At 33.8% G+C, this 17,060-nt stretch overlaps 1 protein-coding gene across 2 annotated transcripts in view; it reads left to right on the top strand.

Moving 5' to 3' along the window:
- Positions 1-3,185: 3,185 nt before the first annotated feature.
- Positions 3,186-17,060, top strand: part of LOC131164796 (YTH domain-containing protein ECT4) — a 29,046-nt gene continuing 15,171 nt past the window's right edge. For both annotated transcript variants that reach the window (XM_058122253.1, XM_058122254.1), the window contains exons 1-4: positions 3,186-3,439; positions 4,415-4,467; positions 4,988-5,049; positions 5,214-5,370. In XM_058122253.1, coding sequence (XP_057978236.1) covers positions 4,440-4,467; positions 4,988-5,049; positions 5,214-5,370 — 247 coding nt within the window. In that variant the 5' untranslated portion in view covers positions 3,186-3,439; positions 4,415-4,439. The remainder of the gene's footprint in view (positions 3,440-4,414; positions 4,468-4,987; positions 5,050-5,213; positions 5,371-17,060) is intronic.

A 17,060-nucleotide genomic window follows, 5' to 3' on the forward strand; every position in this document is an offset into this window, starting at 1 on the left:
GCAACGGCCATAAAATGATTAGTTTTCAAAAGATAAATTATTTTTAAAAGGCCAATGGCCATAAAACAGTTAGTAGACCATCGTGTCTATAAATATAAGGTTTCTAACTTATTTTAGTAAGGAGAAAAAGAAAGATATACATCCATCATACAAATCTAAGTTTTTGAACTTTTGTTGAAAATCTTTCTCGAGCAATTGGTAAATTTTTTTTGTTTATGTTTCAAATGCTCACCATCTAGTTACTCCTTGAACTTTATTTCATAATCATATTGAGAGTGTATTAGTTTGCTATTTTCATTGTACTTATTCGCTCATTTGAGGAGCATTCTTTGTACACTTATTTTCGTTGATTCCACTTGTGGTTAAAATTGTTAAGGATTTACTTAAATTTTGTAAATACCCAATTTAACCCCATATTGGGACTATACCATTTCTAACAAACCACACCTCATCTCCCTTCTTTATATACTACATTATCAATGTTCGGATTGTACTTGGTGGCAAAACATTCGAATTGTACAATCCAAACCTAATGTTGACCTGCAACTTCACGGATTATCAGATTGCGTCCTCTATCCTTCGCTCCTCTTCGTTCCCTTCGTTCTTGGCTTGACCTCCTCTGGGAATTGCAAAGAGAGAGGAATGAGGAAGAAAATAAATATTAGAACAAAAAATACTATATTAAGTAAAATATTTTTTTACTGCCACGCATTAGCGAATGAGCTCTCTCAGAACATTAAAAAACATTGAACTATCAAACGTTTTTTGAAACGCATCAATTATGGAAATAAAGTTGCTTGCAGAATTTTCTTAAATATTTTTAATTAAAAAAAGTGGTCACAAGCTTGCTGGGTGGAGTTTTTTCCTGATTTATCTTTTTTTAAAATATATTAAATAGTACCTTTTTGGGAAAGATAATTCCCGAAATGACTCTGACGTAATCTCGCTGGATCAAGTAGCGAGATTTGGGCAGGTTTTAGGCAAATCTCGCTAGACCATCCAGCGAGATTTGCATGTCACTTGGCTCTGTTTGTGATTCCCGCGAACAGTTACGTAAACCAGCAAAATGGACAGTGTCCCTTCCCACGCGTCGGGCGAGTGGCTGATGTTCTTGAAGGTCCACCGTCTTCTCGCCTTGAAAGCAACACGACTGCTGACGTTGATGTTCTATTATTCTCGCTCTCTCTCTCTCTCTCTCTCTCTCTCTCTCTCTCTCTCTCTCTCTCTCTCGTTCGTGATTCTTCTCTCGAATTGATAAACCCTAGCTCGTAAATCTTTAATCTCAGCATCGCAAAGGGTGTGGAGTCACTTGATTGGGTGAATTTTGTTTTGGCTTTGAAATTAGTTGGAAATGTCATCTTTGAGCAGAGAATTGGTGTTTTCTGATTCTGCAATTTCTAGAAGAGGAGAAATTCAAGGAGTCCGTGCACAAGTAAGCTTTGTTTATCATATTATTGTTGTTTTTTCACTTTTTTTGTTGTTAGATTGTATGATTTTGATGTAATTTGATGACTTTGTGCGGCGATGGTGTTGAGCTTAGATTGAAGCAAGAGTCGGGCTTCTTCTTCAACGTGAAGTATTTTGAGGAGAAAGCCATGGTTGGGGAGTGGGACGAAGTTGAGAAGTACCTCTCAGGTTTCACCAAAGTCGATGATAATCGTTACTCCATGAAGATTTCCTTCAAGATCAGGAAACAAAAATACCTTGAAGCTTTGGACAACTCTCTCTCTCTTTCTCTCTCTCTCTCTCTTGTTTATATGGATTTTTCTAAAAAAAAATTTTGTCACCCAGGAAGGATAGAGCAAAGGCTGTTGAGATACTGGTGAAGGATTTGAAAGTGTTTTCAACATTTAATGAAGAACTTTACAAAGAAATAACACTACTTCTAACTATGGAGAATTTCAGGTAATTTTAAAAATTGTGGTGAACCTATCGTATATGCCAGTTGAAATTCTCGTAAAAAGAGATTATCTGTGGCTATATACTTTTTTTTTTCCCTTTTGAAAAAGGAAAAAATAAATTTCATAAAAATGGAATTATACATGGATGTATGACTATGTTTCCTTGACTTAGGGAGAATGAGCAGTTATCCAAATATGGGGACACTAAATCAGCTCGAAGCATAATGCTTGTCGAGCTTAAGAAAATGATTGAAGCAAATTCTTTGTTCTGAGATAAGCTTGCTTTTCCCACTTTGAATACACGTATGTGAACTTTGATCAATCGAGTTTGATATGTTATATTTTTTCTTTTTGTTCTTTGTCATTACAGCAAAAAATATTTAGTTAGTAACTCATTACTATTAGTAGTTATTCTTAAATAATTAAATTTTTTTACATGTTTCGCTATGAATAAAGCTGGCTTTGATGGAATCTCCCATTTGGCCTCCCACCTTGGATGTATTTAGATTTAATGGTAGGACAATGATTAATCTATCTTGAAATAGGACTAAAAATTGATTGGCCATTTCCATTGGAGATGGGATGATTATGATGCACAAGGCTTAACAGAAGCCAGGTACGCAATGAGTCCTCTGCATCTTCAACACTTTTTGTTTTTTTCTTTTTTTAGTTTCTACAACCCTCACTGTGGAATCTCTGTGAAAAATGATACCCCCAAGTGTCTAATTTGTTCATTAATGCTCGACTCTCCAATGGTGGAAGAAATGTACTTGGAGGAAATAAAGGAGCATGAACACAACCAATCTGATGACCGGACCAGCAAAAGCAAACTCCAAGAGGACTTAACATCCAACGCGTTAAAGAACAACTCCATTTATTTGCCAGCTCTGAAATTTTCTAAGTTCGGAACTTTTTCAAGAAATTACAGCAAGACACAAGAGATGCAAGAGAGAGGTAGATGGTATATGCAACGTGCCTGCAAGAGAGAGAGAGAGAGAGAGAGGCAGATGGTATATGACGTGCCATGTAAATCTCACAGGATGGTCCAGCGAGATTTGCCTCAAAAATATTATCTTAACATGTGACAAATCTCACTACTTGATATAGTGAGATTTGTTTAACTCTAGTTGAACAAAGTAGCGAGATTACGTCCGAATCATGTCGGAACTATTTGTATTATTTAATATATATATATATATATTTAAAAAAAAAAAAACTCTTGGTGGGCGCCCATGTACGGCATCGATGTTTAGAGCCCCATAAACTCACCATCTCACGGTCACATTTTCTCTCACCCCCTGGCATAAAGGAGGAGCGAATACAGCCGTCAGATTATACTTGCCCTGGAGGTTTTCCTCTCTTTGTACCTCACACTCCTCCCTCTTGCTCCCTCTCCCGTACCCGTCTTCTTCCTCCGGAAAGCCGCTTCTTCACCCAAGAACGGTTTTCCTGGACTGGGAAACCTAGGAAACGCCATCCAGACGATTCAGCGGCGTGGTTCAGCGGATCGCTGCGGTGTTTTGGGCGGTGGATCGGAGGTTCGTAAGTGTTCATGCTGTGTCTTGTACATTGTGTTGGAGTGTTGCTTTAATACCGTTTTCCGGCAAATAAGCGCCAAAGAAACGCTTTTATTTTATATTATTTTATTTTTTCTCTATATAGTAGTATCTCTCTCTCTCTCTCCCCCTCCACCTCTCCCCTTGTTGGTGGAGTTTGGTACGTCGGCCCTGAATGCTTTGTTTGCTTCTTGGGAAAAAAATACGAGAAATAACTTGAAATTTTGCAATTTCATTTGATGTGACTGTTGTGAATTCCAAGTTCTCTCTTCACCCCACTCGCTTCCAGCTTCTTAACAAGCAAACAGTCCACTGGTGAAGTAATTTTCTGAAATCAAACTCTTTTTGTAGCAGCTTCATATTTTGTTAGTTGTTAATGAGAGAAAATCTGGCCTAGTTTATTCCCATAATATCTTAAATAAGTACGCCTTTTTTTTTTTTTTTTGAAATTTAGGAGGAAGATATATTTCTCGGAAAATAGTTCTGATTTTTAACATATTCTTTTTTACCATTTTCGTGTGGGGAAGTATTATTTTTTGGGAAATTATTATATTCATATCCACTAATTGCTTCCTGAGGAAAAAGGTAAATGAATGTTTTGATTTCCATTTATGCCAGTAGAATGGAATCGTCCTGTGTGCCTGACTTGCGGCGTGCTATTTTGTGTTTGATGTACCTAATCCTTTTTCAAAAAAGAAAAAAGAAGGGGTCAGTTGATCTCTATATTTTTCATTTTTAATTAAAAAACAATTTTGGGTTGGAAATATTTTGTTTTTCCCTTTTTAGAAATTCAATTCGGCACAGGATTGCGGCTTTTGCTAGGGTAAAGCGATGTATCTTCGGACTCATATTTATTTATTTACTTATTTATTTTAAAAAGTTCTTGTAATCTTTCATCTAACCGTCCTTCTCTTCACCTTCCTTGCCTTCTGTTGCTGCTGCTGAATATGCTGGCAGGGGCATTTGTGTTTGACGATTGACAATGGCTGGTGAGCAGAAAATTGAGAATTGTATCCTTTGTTCTACAATCTATTGATTACTCTTATCTTTCTTGAGTGAATCTGTTTTTATCTTTTAAACTAGCGCTTACCCTTTTCTCAGAGATTGGTCTTTGCACACTTTTTTGTTTTCTATTCTCAAGGCTGTATTTATTTATGAATCCACTACACAAAAACTCATGTATGTGTGCATGCTTGTAAAACGTGTATTTTACATGAATGAGTATATTGATATGTTTCTCATTGTAAGATGGAAAATGCATGTATGTTTCATTTAAACTGTTTTTAATATTTTGTATCTGCAGCAATTTGGTAGATGCCTCACATATTTGATTGTCTAAATTGAACCATGATGATGTGCTTGAGATGAACTGTATATGTGCGGTCATTTGTTTTCTAAAATTTTGCTTACATAATTCTGCAAGTATTTGGAAATTACATTCCTAGTATTCACATTTTTTGGTATAATTTTTGTTGTTATTTATGGGCTAGTTTGTTATAATACATGGTCTCTTTAACAAATGTAATTCAGCCAAGCTTATTCATGATGGAATGAAGTTAGATTCCTCTTCTAAAATGGCTGAGCGAGATATGGTAATGTGGTTTGTTGTAAAGAAAATCCTCATTTCTTAGATTTAGGCCTCTATCAAAATTTAATTTGTTTCTATGTCCAATTGCTAAAGCCATGGTCCTGAAGCTTAACATCATTGGTGCGAAAATTGAATTGTCTGAGACAGTGTTTTAATGTTCTTTTTCAGATTTCTGGAAAGGATGGGGTGCCCTCTGATTCTACACCATCTGTACTGTCTTTAAGAGATGCTACTCCTAATGCCAAAGGCGAGACTGATCAAAAGTCGGCTGCAGAGCAAGGTGTTAACCATTCACCTACTAGCCATTGCAATTATTACTACCCAGGTTAGATGTTGGAAGGTTCTTTGTCCTTTAAGATGATTCTTTTAATACATCAAAGTCTCACTTATTGTGAATTTTTAAACTTGATTGCAAATATAATCTTGGTCAGATGCATATGAGGTTGGGTGAAAGCACAGCAAATCACAAAGAAATAAAAGTATTTTTTTAGTTTCCTTGGTCATCTGGTTTGGACTGTCACAATATATTACAATTTAAACAAATACCACCCCCTTACCATGTGGGGGCTGCTACCTGCCTATGCAGCCTCTGCAGTGGGTGCGAAAGCAGTGACAGGGAGGCTTCTTTGCCATTTTCAGCCAATTTTATTTGATGAGTTGTCATTTTCAATTAAAGAGGCAGACAGACAGAAAGTTATTGATTGTATGCATGCACACATTCTTGAATGAATTGTCTATGTCTATGGAGATTTAAAAGGAAAAATGAAAGACCGATGATATATAGATACCAGGGTACTAGTTGGTCAAGTTAAAAATGAGCCTCATAAGCAAATGGAATGATTTTGCTCCTGATGATGTTGGACAGGAAATGGAGGATAGAAGAAAGAGAAAGAGTAGAGAGAAATAGAAGATGACATAGAGAAAATGGGGATAGAAGATAATTTAAAATAAAATAAAAATAGAGAAGATAGGCTGAGAGAGAGAAGCCTTATACTTACAATTCAATTTTTTTTTTTTTTTGATTGCAAATACTTAATATTTGGTTAATCATCCAAAATTCTATTAATTACATCCATAAGCCTATATAGGAAAATAAGAAACCTTAACTATAAAATAATATAAAAATATAAATAATCCCAAAGTAAAAAAAATTATTAAAATAATCATGAAGAACTTAAATACCCAAAAATAATTAAAATATATTATAATCATCCGAAGATCTCTCTTCCTTACATCCATTAGCCTATATTTTTGGAAAATAAAGTACTTAAATATTAAAATAAAACTCCAAAATAACAGAAAAATTCTAAACAAGCCTAAAGTTCTATTAGATATCATTTCTGTTTTTTGTTTTTTTGTTTTCGTTTCTATATAGTGAAGAAACAAATTATGAAAACGTGTTTGTTTATGTTGCTTATTTTCTATTTCTGTTGTCGATTTTCAACTGTTTTCATATAAATTGAAAACCAAATTTTATACTTTTCAGTTGTTTTTGCTGCCGGTTGCCAAAGTACTCGAATAGTCATGGCTCGTAATTAAATTTTGTTGATTAAATCATTCATTTTATGAATAATTTTTTAATCAAAATTAAATAAAATATGAATATTAAAATATAATTAAATAAAAATATTTTTAAAATTTTTAAAAAATAAAAATAATAAAAGCCGTTTAATTTTGTTTTTTTATACTATTTTTTCATTTGTCATGTACAATTAGATTTTTTTTTAAGATAAATTCTGAAATATAATAATTATGTAAAAATAACTGTAATAATTTTTATTTTTATCATAATATGTTTAATTTGTATTATTTGGTACTTTTATCATTTAGTCATATTTTTTCAATACTTATATGATTGAAGGAAAAAAATGAGCATTTCTTCAATCAAAATTTTAATTTATTCTAGTTTTAGAAATATTAACCAAATAGGTAGCTAGTTTTCAGTTTTTAGGTTTTGTTTTTGGTTTTTAGTTTTCATTGATAGTATAATCAAAATGATCTCTAAACTTCCTAAAATTTCAAATTTCCGGAAGACAAATTCAAAATTTCTAAATCTTTTTGTAGAATATCATCGTATAGAAGTATCCTCGTGCAGTAACTTCATCAAAGCTCTCAAGTTAGAGAAAATTCGATTGCAAGTTTCGAAATGGTGTTGTAGCAAATAACTCTTGACAATCTCAAACAATTTTAACCAAGCAGCAAAATGAAGAACTAGCGGGAACTGTATTGCACATGCAATAGCCATCAGGAAGTACCAAGTAGGTCCTCCAGCTAAAAGCTCATCACTCGAAAGCTGCAAATCATCCGTATCATGGTTCACATGTGACAACACAATAATTTAAAATCTTGAATTGGATAAATTGATCTAGTGAATCATGTGCAAACATAGAAGGTTCCAACATCCTTGGATAAAATAATAAGTCCTCCAAACAAGGAATTAATTTAATATTTGAAGCTAATGAAAAATCAATTAACAATGTATTCTGTCCATGTTCAAGAATGACATGAAAAAGTTCCATTAAGTTTGCTTTAAGAACATATAGTGGGAAAAGAAGTGAATGATTGGATGCATTAACTATGGCCCAGAGGTAACATACTAACATCAACTATGTCTTAGGTCACTAAAGACAAGTCTAGTTGTCTTATCCTGGAAGATCTATTGTTTACTTCATGAAAAAAAGATTCATGACTTGTGGCCATTAATTTGGAAATTGTGCGACAAAAAATATGCAAATCATTATCCTAGTTACATGAGAGCTTTTTGGTTATAATAATGTTTAAAAAGGCTCAATTAAGGCTCACCTCAAGGCAAGCATGCCTAAAATGCCTTGAGGACCAATCTAAAATGTCAAATCCCAAAAAAGCTAACACATTTGTATGAAAGGCGTGCCTTTTGCGTATTCCTAGTTGAGGCTTATGCATTTTGGGGGTGTGATTCTCAAGTTAGATTTGTCAAGAAAATTTTAATTTGATGTTTATATAAAAGGAATGACATAATATGAGCTGATTTTTATAACTCTTGAACCTCAGCCTTTCCAAAATAATTGAGTGTTGTGCCTTAGATCTTGAAAACAATTTGAACTTTGTAAGGTTATAGCCATCTCTTTTCATGATTTACATAATGAATTCAAGTTACCAATTTTTGAATGGCCAACAAGTAATTTTCAAATTAAGCTTATAATTTTAGTACTATATTTTTGATTTTATTAAATTTTTATTTAATTTAAAATATATGTTATTTATTTACATATTTTACTGCCCATTAGAGGATGGTCGACCGGCCTCGCTTAAATTATGCTTTATATTTTTTACAATATAATTGTGATTTTCTTAATTTTTTAAATATGTTATTTTTTTTTTACATATTTTTATTTGAAATCAAAATTCTCAAAAGGCTTATGCCCTAATGCCATAATGCTTATGCCTAACCTCTTAAGGGTTAAAACATCTCACAGTACTCCTTTGCCATTTAAAACGTTGGGTAATATTAAGTGTTCAATTGTGAAGTGTGAGTCAAGTTTTGAATTAATGAACAGGTTCACGCTCATGCTGAATGAACCGCTGAACACTAAACTATTCAAAGTTTGGTGTTGATTGTCTGAGTACAAAAATTATCCAAAAATTATTTGCACTAGCAAATCCCTCAGATAAAATAATTCTAAATTTTAGATTTTTTTAAAAAATAAAATACGGCTCAAATACAGAATAATAAACAAAGTACCAATCTTGCATAAAAAGCGTAAAATAATAATCATTGCAAATTAATGGGAGATTGTTGCTGATCAGCAATGCCAAAAGAATTATGAGTGTGAGAAAAAAAAAAGAAATTTAAGCGAGAAGAGAGTTCATTGCAGATCCAAAAAAGAAAAAGCCAAATAGAAGACTACTTTGAGCATATCATTGCATAGAGATATTTTCAGACTGAGAATATAAAAAAGGAGAGCAAAAGAGATAGTCACAAATTGACCAAATTAAGAGGTAGTGCAATAAGTGATTGTTGTAGATTGAAATTCAAGATTGGATTTGTAGAGCTTTGACTGACCTGTGGGTGCTTGTGGTTCTTCAAGTGTTTGTGAGAAGAAGATTGAGGAGATAATTATGTTGCTTAGGCTGACTTCGGATCATTGGTCTACTTTTTTCGGATGCTAATCTCATGAAATGGGGGCATTACCTTGTTCAGATTTGAAAATACGTGGCTGAAGCGTCCTTGGCTCTGGAATCCATTAAGACTTGGTGGAGAGAGGGTAATGTCAAGGTGTCATGGGCTGAGCACTTATGCTGTGCAAAGGGTTGTGCTGCACTAGTTGTAGGCACACAAACTTAACTAGTTAGCCGAAAGTAAACCATGGTTTCCCCGCATGAACAAACCTACAACCATCAATTCAAATAAAGTGGAAGCAGTAAACAGTCAAAAGAAAACATGAGTCAAGCGATAAATACTGGGAAGGAGATTACGGACTTCTATAGCCCATTTGGTTTTCCGAAATGAAATTGAAGAAGGAAAGAAATTGAGGAAGGAATGGAATTGCTTTTGCAAAGCAATTACTGGTTTTGGTTATTAACATGGAATGATTGTAATAATGCCAGTTTTGATTTTTTCCAACATTTGGTATTCTTCAATGGTTTCTATAATTGAATGAAAAATAAGCTGTTTTCTATCAAAACCCCTAATACATAATTATGTAATTTGTAAATATTATTTTTTTATTTCATAGTACTGAATTTTATTATTGTTAATATTATTATTATTATTTTATAATAAAAATTATCTTAAAATAATAATAGCTATTATTTTTACCTTTATTATTATTATTGTTGTTGTTGTCCTTGTTATCATTGTAATTATTATTAGCTATTATTATTTTATTATTTTTATAGTAATTATTGTCCTTAAAATAATAATTATTGTTTTTGCATGTCTTTGTTATAGTAATAAATGTTATTGTAGTTATTATTAGTTTTTATTGTTTTTAGAACAGTATTAACAACAATTAGTGTTATTATTTGTTATTGTTTGTGTTTGATTATAGTATGATTACTATTAGTGAAATTATTATTTTTTAAATTATTATGTAATAATAATAATTATTTTTTCCTTTCTATTATTATTGATCTTGTTGTTATTATTATTATATTAATAAATATTGTTGTTATTGTAATTATTAGTAGCTGTTATTGTTTTTACAATACTAATAATAACAATTAGTATTATTTTTTGTTGTTTTTGTTGATTAGTATTATTTATTATTTTTCTATTAATTAATAATGAAAAAGGAAAAGTAATAATGTTGTTATTATTATTTATAATGACAAATATTTTTGTCATTGTAATTATTATTAGTTATTGCTTTTAATTTTTATTATTTTTATAATAACTATTATCCATAAAACAATAATTATTATTTTTCCTTTTTTAATTATTTATATTGTTCTTGTTGTTTTTATTATTATTATAAAAATAAATATTATTTTTATTGCTATTATTATTAGTTATTATTTTTTTTCTTATAGTAATAATAATTAGTATGATTACTATATGTTGTTTTTATAATATCTCTAATTACCAAATGAGTTTTCTTTTATGGAATGAAGATGGATTCCAGCCTATCTCGGCTGGAATCATGATTTCCCTATTTGCAGGACCTGACTAGAATGCGCTTCCACCCTTGATTCTGCAAACCAAACTTAGGAATGGATTCCATTCCTGAAATTTGTTTCAATGCAATCCTGAAATTTGATTCAATGCAATTCCACCCTTGATTCTGCAAAGCAAACTTAGGAATGGATTCCATTCCTGAAATTTGATTCCATTTTAGGCCTGATTCTGCAAACCAATCAAGGGGTAGGAGTTTGTATAGTGAGAGTTACAAGCACATGTTGATTCTAAAGGGTTTCGATTAGTGCCCTCTTGGGGCAGACCTTGCTGTTTGGTTAGAGAGACCTTTTGATATGGAGGAGGTGAGGCCATGAGGGGGCTTTGTTTGATATGGAGAGAGGTAAGGGTCAAGGCCCCGATGGTTTTACCATGGCTTTCTTTTCAAGATAGCTAGGAGTGATTTAGAAGGATATTATGGAGTTTTTTCATGAGTTTCATTTGAATGGGGTGGTGGAGGAGTGTTAATTCTACCTTTATTGTCCTTATTCCTAAGGAGCATTCCAAGAAAGTGAGGGATTTTACATATGAGCTATTATGTGTCTTTAAAAAATCTTGGGGTTAGACATGTCTAAGAGGTTGTTAGAGGTGTTAGGGGGTATAGTTACCTTCGAGTAACCTGCCTTTCTTGAGGATAGTCGGATTTTAGGTGTTGTTTTGGCTGCCAATAAAGTGATGGAGGATGTGAGGAGGGGAGCAAGGGGTGCTTTGTTTAAGCTGGGTTTCGCAACAGCCTATGACATGCCAAGCTTGCTTCCTTTTTTTTTCTTTTTTTGGTGTGTGGAGGAGATGGGTTGAGGGGTGTTTATTCTTGGTGACTATATTTGCAATTGTGAATGTTCGACTAAGAGATTGGTTTAAGGCTTCCTAAGGGTTGAGACAAGATCCCCTATCCCCTTTTCTTTTCACCTTAGTTGTTGATGTGTTGAATTGTATGTTGAGACATGCTCAAGGCTTTGATGTGATTTAGGGCCTTGAGGTTGGCAGGGAGCGGAGGTTGTAATTTGCCACCTTCAATTTGCTGATGATGAACTAAAATTTTTGGATTGAAATTAACTTGTATAAAAGTGGGATTGCAGGTATGTGCCAGGGGGGTGAACTTGAGAGGGTTTTTGCTAATTCAGCTTGCTGCACTCTTTTGAACTGGCATCATATTTATTTGAGTCCCTCTCTTCGTGGTAATCCTAATTCTTCTACTTTTTGGATTCTAGTAGTGAAGAGAGTGGATAGTAGGCATAATTGTAAATTGAGATTTGAATGTGAATCAAAATCCCAATTTCATGAATTGAGAATCAAGAATTGAGTCTAATTGTTGATTCGTTAGATCCCAAATGACTTGCATATTTGTACAAGTAAAATAGTAAAAAACATTGAAATTTCAACAAAAATGTATCCACGATGTTGGTAGTTGGAGTGGCGCTTGCCTCCAAAGCAACTTTTGTAGGTATAAATGATACCATGATCTATTTAACTCAAAACGATATATTGATATAAAAGGGAAAACTAGCCATATAGTCAAGTTGTACCATGATCTATCAAGTTAAACTAGTTTCTGTGAAACTTGGGACATATGTTATGTGCTCAAAGCTAAAGCACAAAGTAGTTCAAGATACACTAATATATATATAAATTTTTAAAATTAAACTTTATGTTTCTGGTGTAAGTTTACATGTTTAACAATAAAAGTCATATGGATGCTTCCTTCAAAAAAAAATAATCAAGAAAAAATTAATGAAAAATTGAATGTTATGGTTTTTAAAGTTACATTTGTCTCATGGAATAGCTGTTCATTGGAATAATATGGAAGATAATGAGAAATCTGGGAATAGAGGTAATAGCTATTCCTTTTATATCTCTTGTTATTTCATCCAATATGTAATAATAAAGGAATTGATATTCCCATGGTAAAATTTGGGGATAACTTATTCCTTGTCTATACCTTGTTATGGATTTATAAATAGTTTCACCATGTTTTTTGCTTTACAATAATAACATATTTTTTTTTATATAACTAATTGTAACTAACCTATCATAACTAATCTAGGAATAGACATTTTGTGAACTAAGTGTAAAATAAGGGAATGAATCAATTAAGAACAATAAAAATTTGATCTTTATGGTGTTCAATAAAAAAAAATATAGTCATTTTGAATGCATGGGCTTTCTCTAACAACTAAAACAAGAAGAAAAGTTAAATAAAAAACATAAACAAAACTTATTAACATAAAAACTAATAAAAAATCAGGCTTTTAAATCTGGAGAGTGGAGAAGGCGACATGCCAACCAAATGCTCACCCCCACCTAGTTGACTTTGGTTTTCTTCTCAAGACTTGTTTCAACCTCTAACACTGGTTTTCATCTAATCTTATCCAATGGCAGAAAAGAAAGGTACAGAATGAGAAGGCCAACGGACTTCTTTCTTCTGTTTTGGAGAACAGAACTCATGTGAATTGCAAATAGAAGACTATTGTTCAAAATAAAGTTTGAAATCTTTTAGTTGGGTTTTAGAGTCGTCAGATTTGAATCTTACAATTCGTATGATTCACCCTGATTCACAGCTTTCTGTGATTCTCCCATGAGATTTGAACCAATTTATGCCTTTCTCGATATGAATGGTATGATTTGAATTGAGAATTGTACGATTCTAACAACTATGGTAGTTGCTTGGAAGGTTGGAAGAGGGCATATTTATCTTTAGGGGGTCACATTACTCTCATCAGTTGTCTCCAGTGTTCCCATTTGTTTTCTCTCCCTTTCTAGAATTCTTGCAGGGTTGGCTGCTGCCATAGAGAGGATTATGAAGTATTTTTTGAGGTCGCGTATACGGGAAGAGAAGGTAGATCATTTTGGTAGTTGGGAGAAGGTTAGAACACCTCAAGTCTAAAGGGGGTTTGGGCCTTGGGAATTTGGTGTCTAAAAACATCTCACTTGTTGGAAAATGGTTATTGAGGTTCTCTTTGAAGGTTGATTGACTTGATTCCTTATGGCACATGGTTATTCAAAACAAGTATGGATTGCATGGGAATGATTGGGGATACTAGAGGTAATGGCAATGTTTCTCATGCAAGCCCTTGGAAGTTTATTTCTTAAGTTTCTCACTTCTTTTATCCTCTTACCCATTTTCAGTTGGGAATGGGAATCTTATTTGATTTTGGGAGGATGTGAGTGGGTGATGTTTTGTTGAATTCTTTTGTCTCCATTGCATAATGCACTGATTGATGCTTTTTATTCTTTTGATGGCAGCTGTATCTCTTGGAATTTTCTTTCCTTTTTTTTTTTTTTTAAAGAAATCTCAATGAGAGAGAGGTTGATGATATATGACCCTTTTGTTGAAGTGCTGGAGTCTTTTGTTCCTTGAATGTGGAGTGACTCAAGGATTTGGATTGGGGATTCTTTTGGTTCTTTTCCACAAATCTTTTTTTTTTTTTTTTCCAAATTGTCAAAAATACTGGGCCCTTCTTATTTTACCTTGAACCACTTTATTTGGAGAGCTAAGGTTCCTCTCAAAATCAGGGATTTGATGTGGACTGTAGCTCTTAATGGGCTTAATACCAATGACTTGTTGCAGGTGAGGAGGCCTTACAAGGCTCTTACTATTAGGATATCTGTATTGTGTGTAGTGAGACTAGTGCCCACTTGTTTCTCCATTGTCGGGTGGCTAAGCAGCTTTGGGCTTATTTATCTTTTGCTGGTGCAGTACAGAGGTTCTGGGAGGACTAAGAAAGGAATAGTCTTATGGAGATATGTGATTTTTGCTGTGTCTTGGATCATGTGCATTGAAAGGAATGGAAGGATTTTTAATGGAAAAACAAATCCCTTACATCTTTGGGTTAGTTATTTTTGTGGCTTTTCTTTGGGGTTTTCCTTCAAGGAATTCTGTTATTATATCTTTAACAGGATTAGAAAGGGGCTCTCATGTAATTCTTTTTGTTTTTTCTGCTTTTTCTTTTTTGCATTTATGAGTACTTTTTTCTCTTCTCTATTGATGGATTTCTTTTTAAATCCAAAAAAAAAAAAAAAAAAACAAATTTATGGCTGTTCAACCATTTATATGTTTTCCCGAACAATATGATATCTGACCGGTTCACTTAATGGTTCTCCAATTCAGATCCAGCCTCTGTTTTGAGGCAATTTAGGGCAAATAAAAGCACCCATAATCATGACATTCAATTGTGCAATAGTTCACATGAGGACTTGATATGGTAGGGTACTTGCGTTCAATAGGTAGTGCCCTCTCCTGAACAATTTGGACCAAATTTTTGACCACATAGAACTTGCTCTAGCCTACTGGATTTCTCAAACATGAGAGTTATTGCTTTTGTGATTAGATAACTAGACAACTCTTGTAGCTTCTAAAGCCATGCAATAAACCTCAGACAAAAAGATTTTTGTCTTTGGTTTTTGATGGCGAATTCGATTCCTAGTTTCTTATCTCAGTCCTTTTAATAATGCAGTGACAATTTCTGCTCTCTCATCCCTATCATTCCTAAACAGGAGATAATGAAATTTTTTTTATTTAAATAAAAAAAATTCTCGCACAGAAGACATTTGTTTAGTGTTATGCAATTGGTGTACTAACTGTCTCCAATAACAAGTAGGAATATATTTGTCTTCTTAAAAGTATTTCATTTTAGACCCGGTGCCACATGGCAATTGGTGTGGCTTTGAAATGCTTTGCCTCTTTCAATCTTTTATCAATATTCTTTTGCCAATCCAAGAAGTCTAGATTAGAAAATTGGATGGACTGGTAGTGTGAAAATCCATATCAACCAAAATAGCTGTCTAAATTAACTAACCACTCTAAGACGTGAGGATCTGCTCAACCATCAAAATAAAGGGGTACCTAGGTGAAGGGTTTTTGAGAAGAAGAATAACCATTCTTATAAAATTTCAAGAGACGATTACAAAATAATTAGTAGAGGAAGGCCACCAAATCAGGAAGGTTACAAAATCAGCAAATCAAATCACCACAAAATCAGCAGATCTCTATCCTAGAAAACAGGAAACGGAAACTACTAGAATCTGAAATAGTAATTTCTGATTCTATTTGCAAAAAATAGAATTTCCTAATTTATTCCCTAGAAATTCGACACCCCCCCTCGCCCTTTCTCAAGTTGGAGCGTAGATATCTATCATGCCCAACTTGCTTACAAAGAGCTCAAAACTAGGTCTGAAAAGTCCTTTGGTGAAGATATCGGCTATTTGTTGAGTAGTAGGAACAAAAGGCATGCAAACAGCTCCACTATCAATCTTCTCTTTTATGAAGTGTCTGTCAATCTTTACATGCTTCGTGCGATCATGTTGTACTAGATTTTGAGCAATACTTATGGTAGCTTTGTTGTCACAATACAACTTCATTGGCTTGTTCACTGGCATCCGCAGCTCTTCTAGAATTCTCTTTAGCCATAGCATCTCACAAATTCCGTTAGCCATAGCCCTATATTCTGCCTCGGCACCGCTCCTTGCAACCACATTCTGTTTGTTCCTTTGCCATGTGACCATATTTCCCCAAACATAAGTATAGTATCCTGACGTGGATCTCTTGTCAATAACTGAGCCTGCCCAATCTGCATTAGTGTATGCCTCTATGTTCTGCTGTGGGGTTCTTTTGGAAGAGTAAACCCTTGCCTGGTGTACTTTTCAAGTATCTGAGAATCCGATAAATTGCTTCAAGATGTTTCTTGTAGGGTGAATGCATAGACTGGCTTACCAAACTTACAGCAAAAGCAATATCGGGCTGTGTATGTGATTAGTAAATTAACTTTCCCACCAACTTTTGATACCGAGTTGTATTCACTGGATCACCTTCCTTGTCATCTCCAAGTTTTTTATTGGGATCTATTGGAGTGTCTGCTAGCCTACAACCGCTCATCCCAGTCTCCTTAAGGAGGTCAAGGACATACTTCCGTTGGGAGACAACAATCCCTTTCTTCGACCAAGCAATGTACATTCCAAGGAAATACCTTAGAGATCCTAAGTCCTTGATCTCAAATGTTGATGAGAAGGAAGTCTTCAATCAGTTCATCTCAAGCACGCCATCTCCACTGAGAATTATATCATCTACATACACAATCAGTATCGCTATCTTCCCATCCTGTGAATGTGTTATAAACATCGTATGATCACCTTGCTCTTGACTATACCCCTGATTTTTAACAAACTGAGTGAATTTCTCAAACCAGGCTCTTGGTGACTGTTTTAACCCATATAAGGACTTCTTTAGTTTACACACCTTTGTGCCAAACTTTTCAGCAAATCCTGGACGTGCATCAATGTACACTTCTTCCTCCAGGTCTCCATTGAGAAATGCATTTTTTACGTCCAACTGTTGTAGAGGCCAATCACGATTAACTGCAAGTGAC

This window comes from Malania oleifera, chromosome 9, assembly GCF_029873635.1.
Source record: "Malania oleifera isolate guangnan ecotype guangnan chromosome 9, ASM2987363v1, whole genome shotgun sequence".
Lineage (NCBI taxonomy): Eukaryota > Viridiplantae > Streptophyta > Magnoliopsida > Santalales > Ximeniaceae > Malania > Malania oleifera.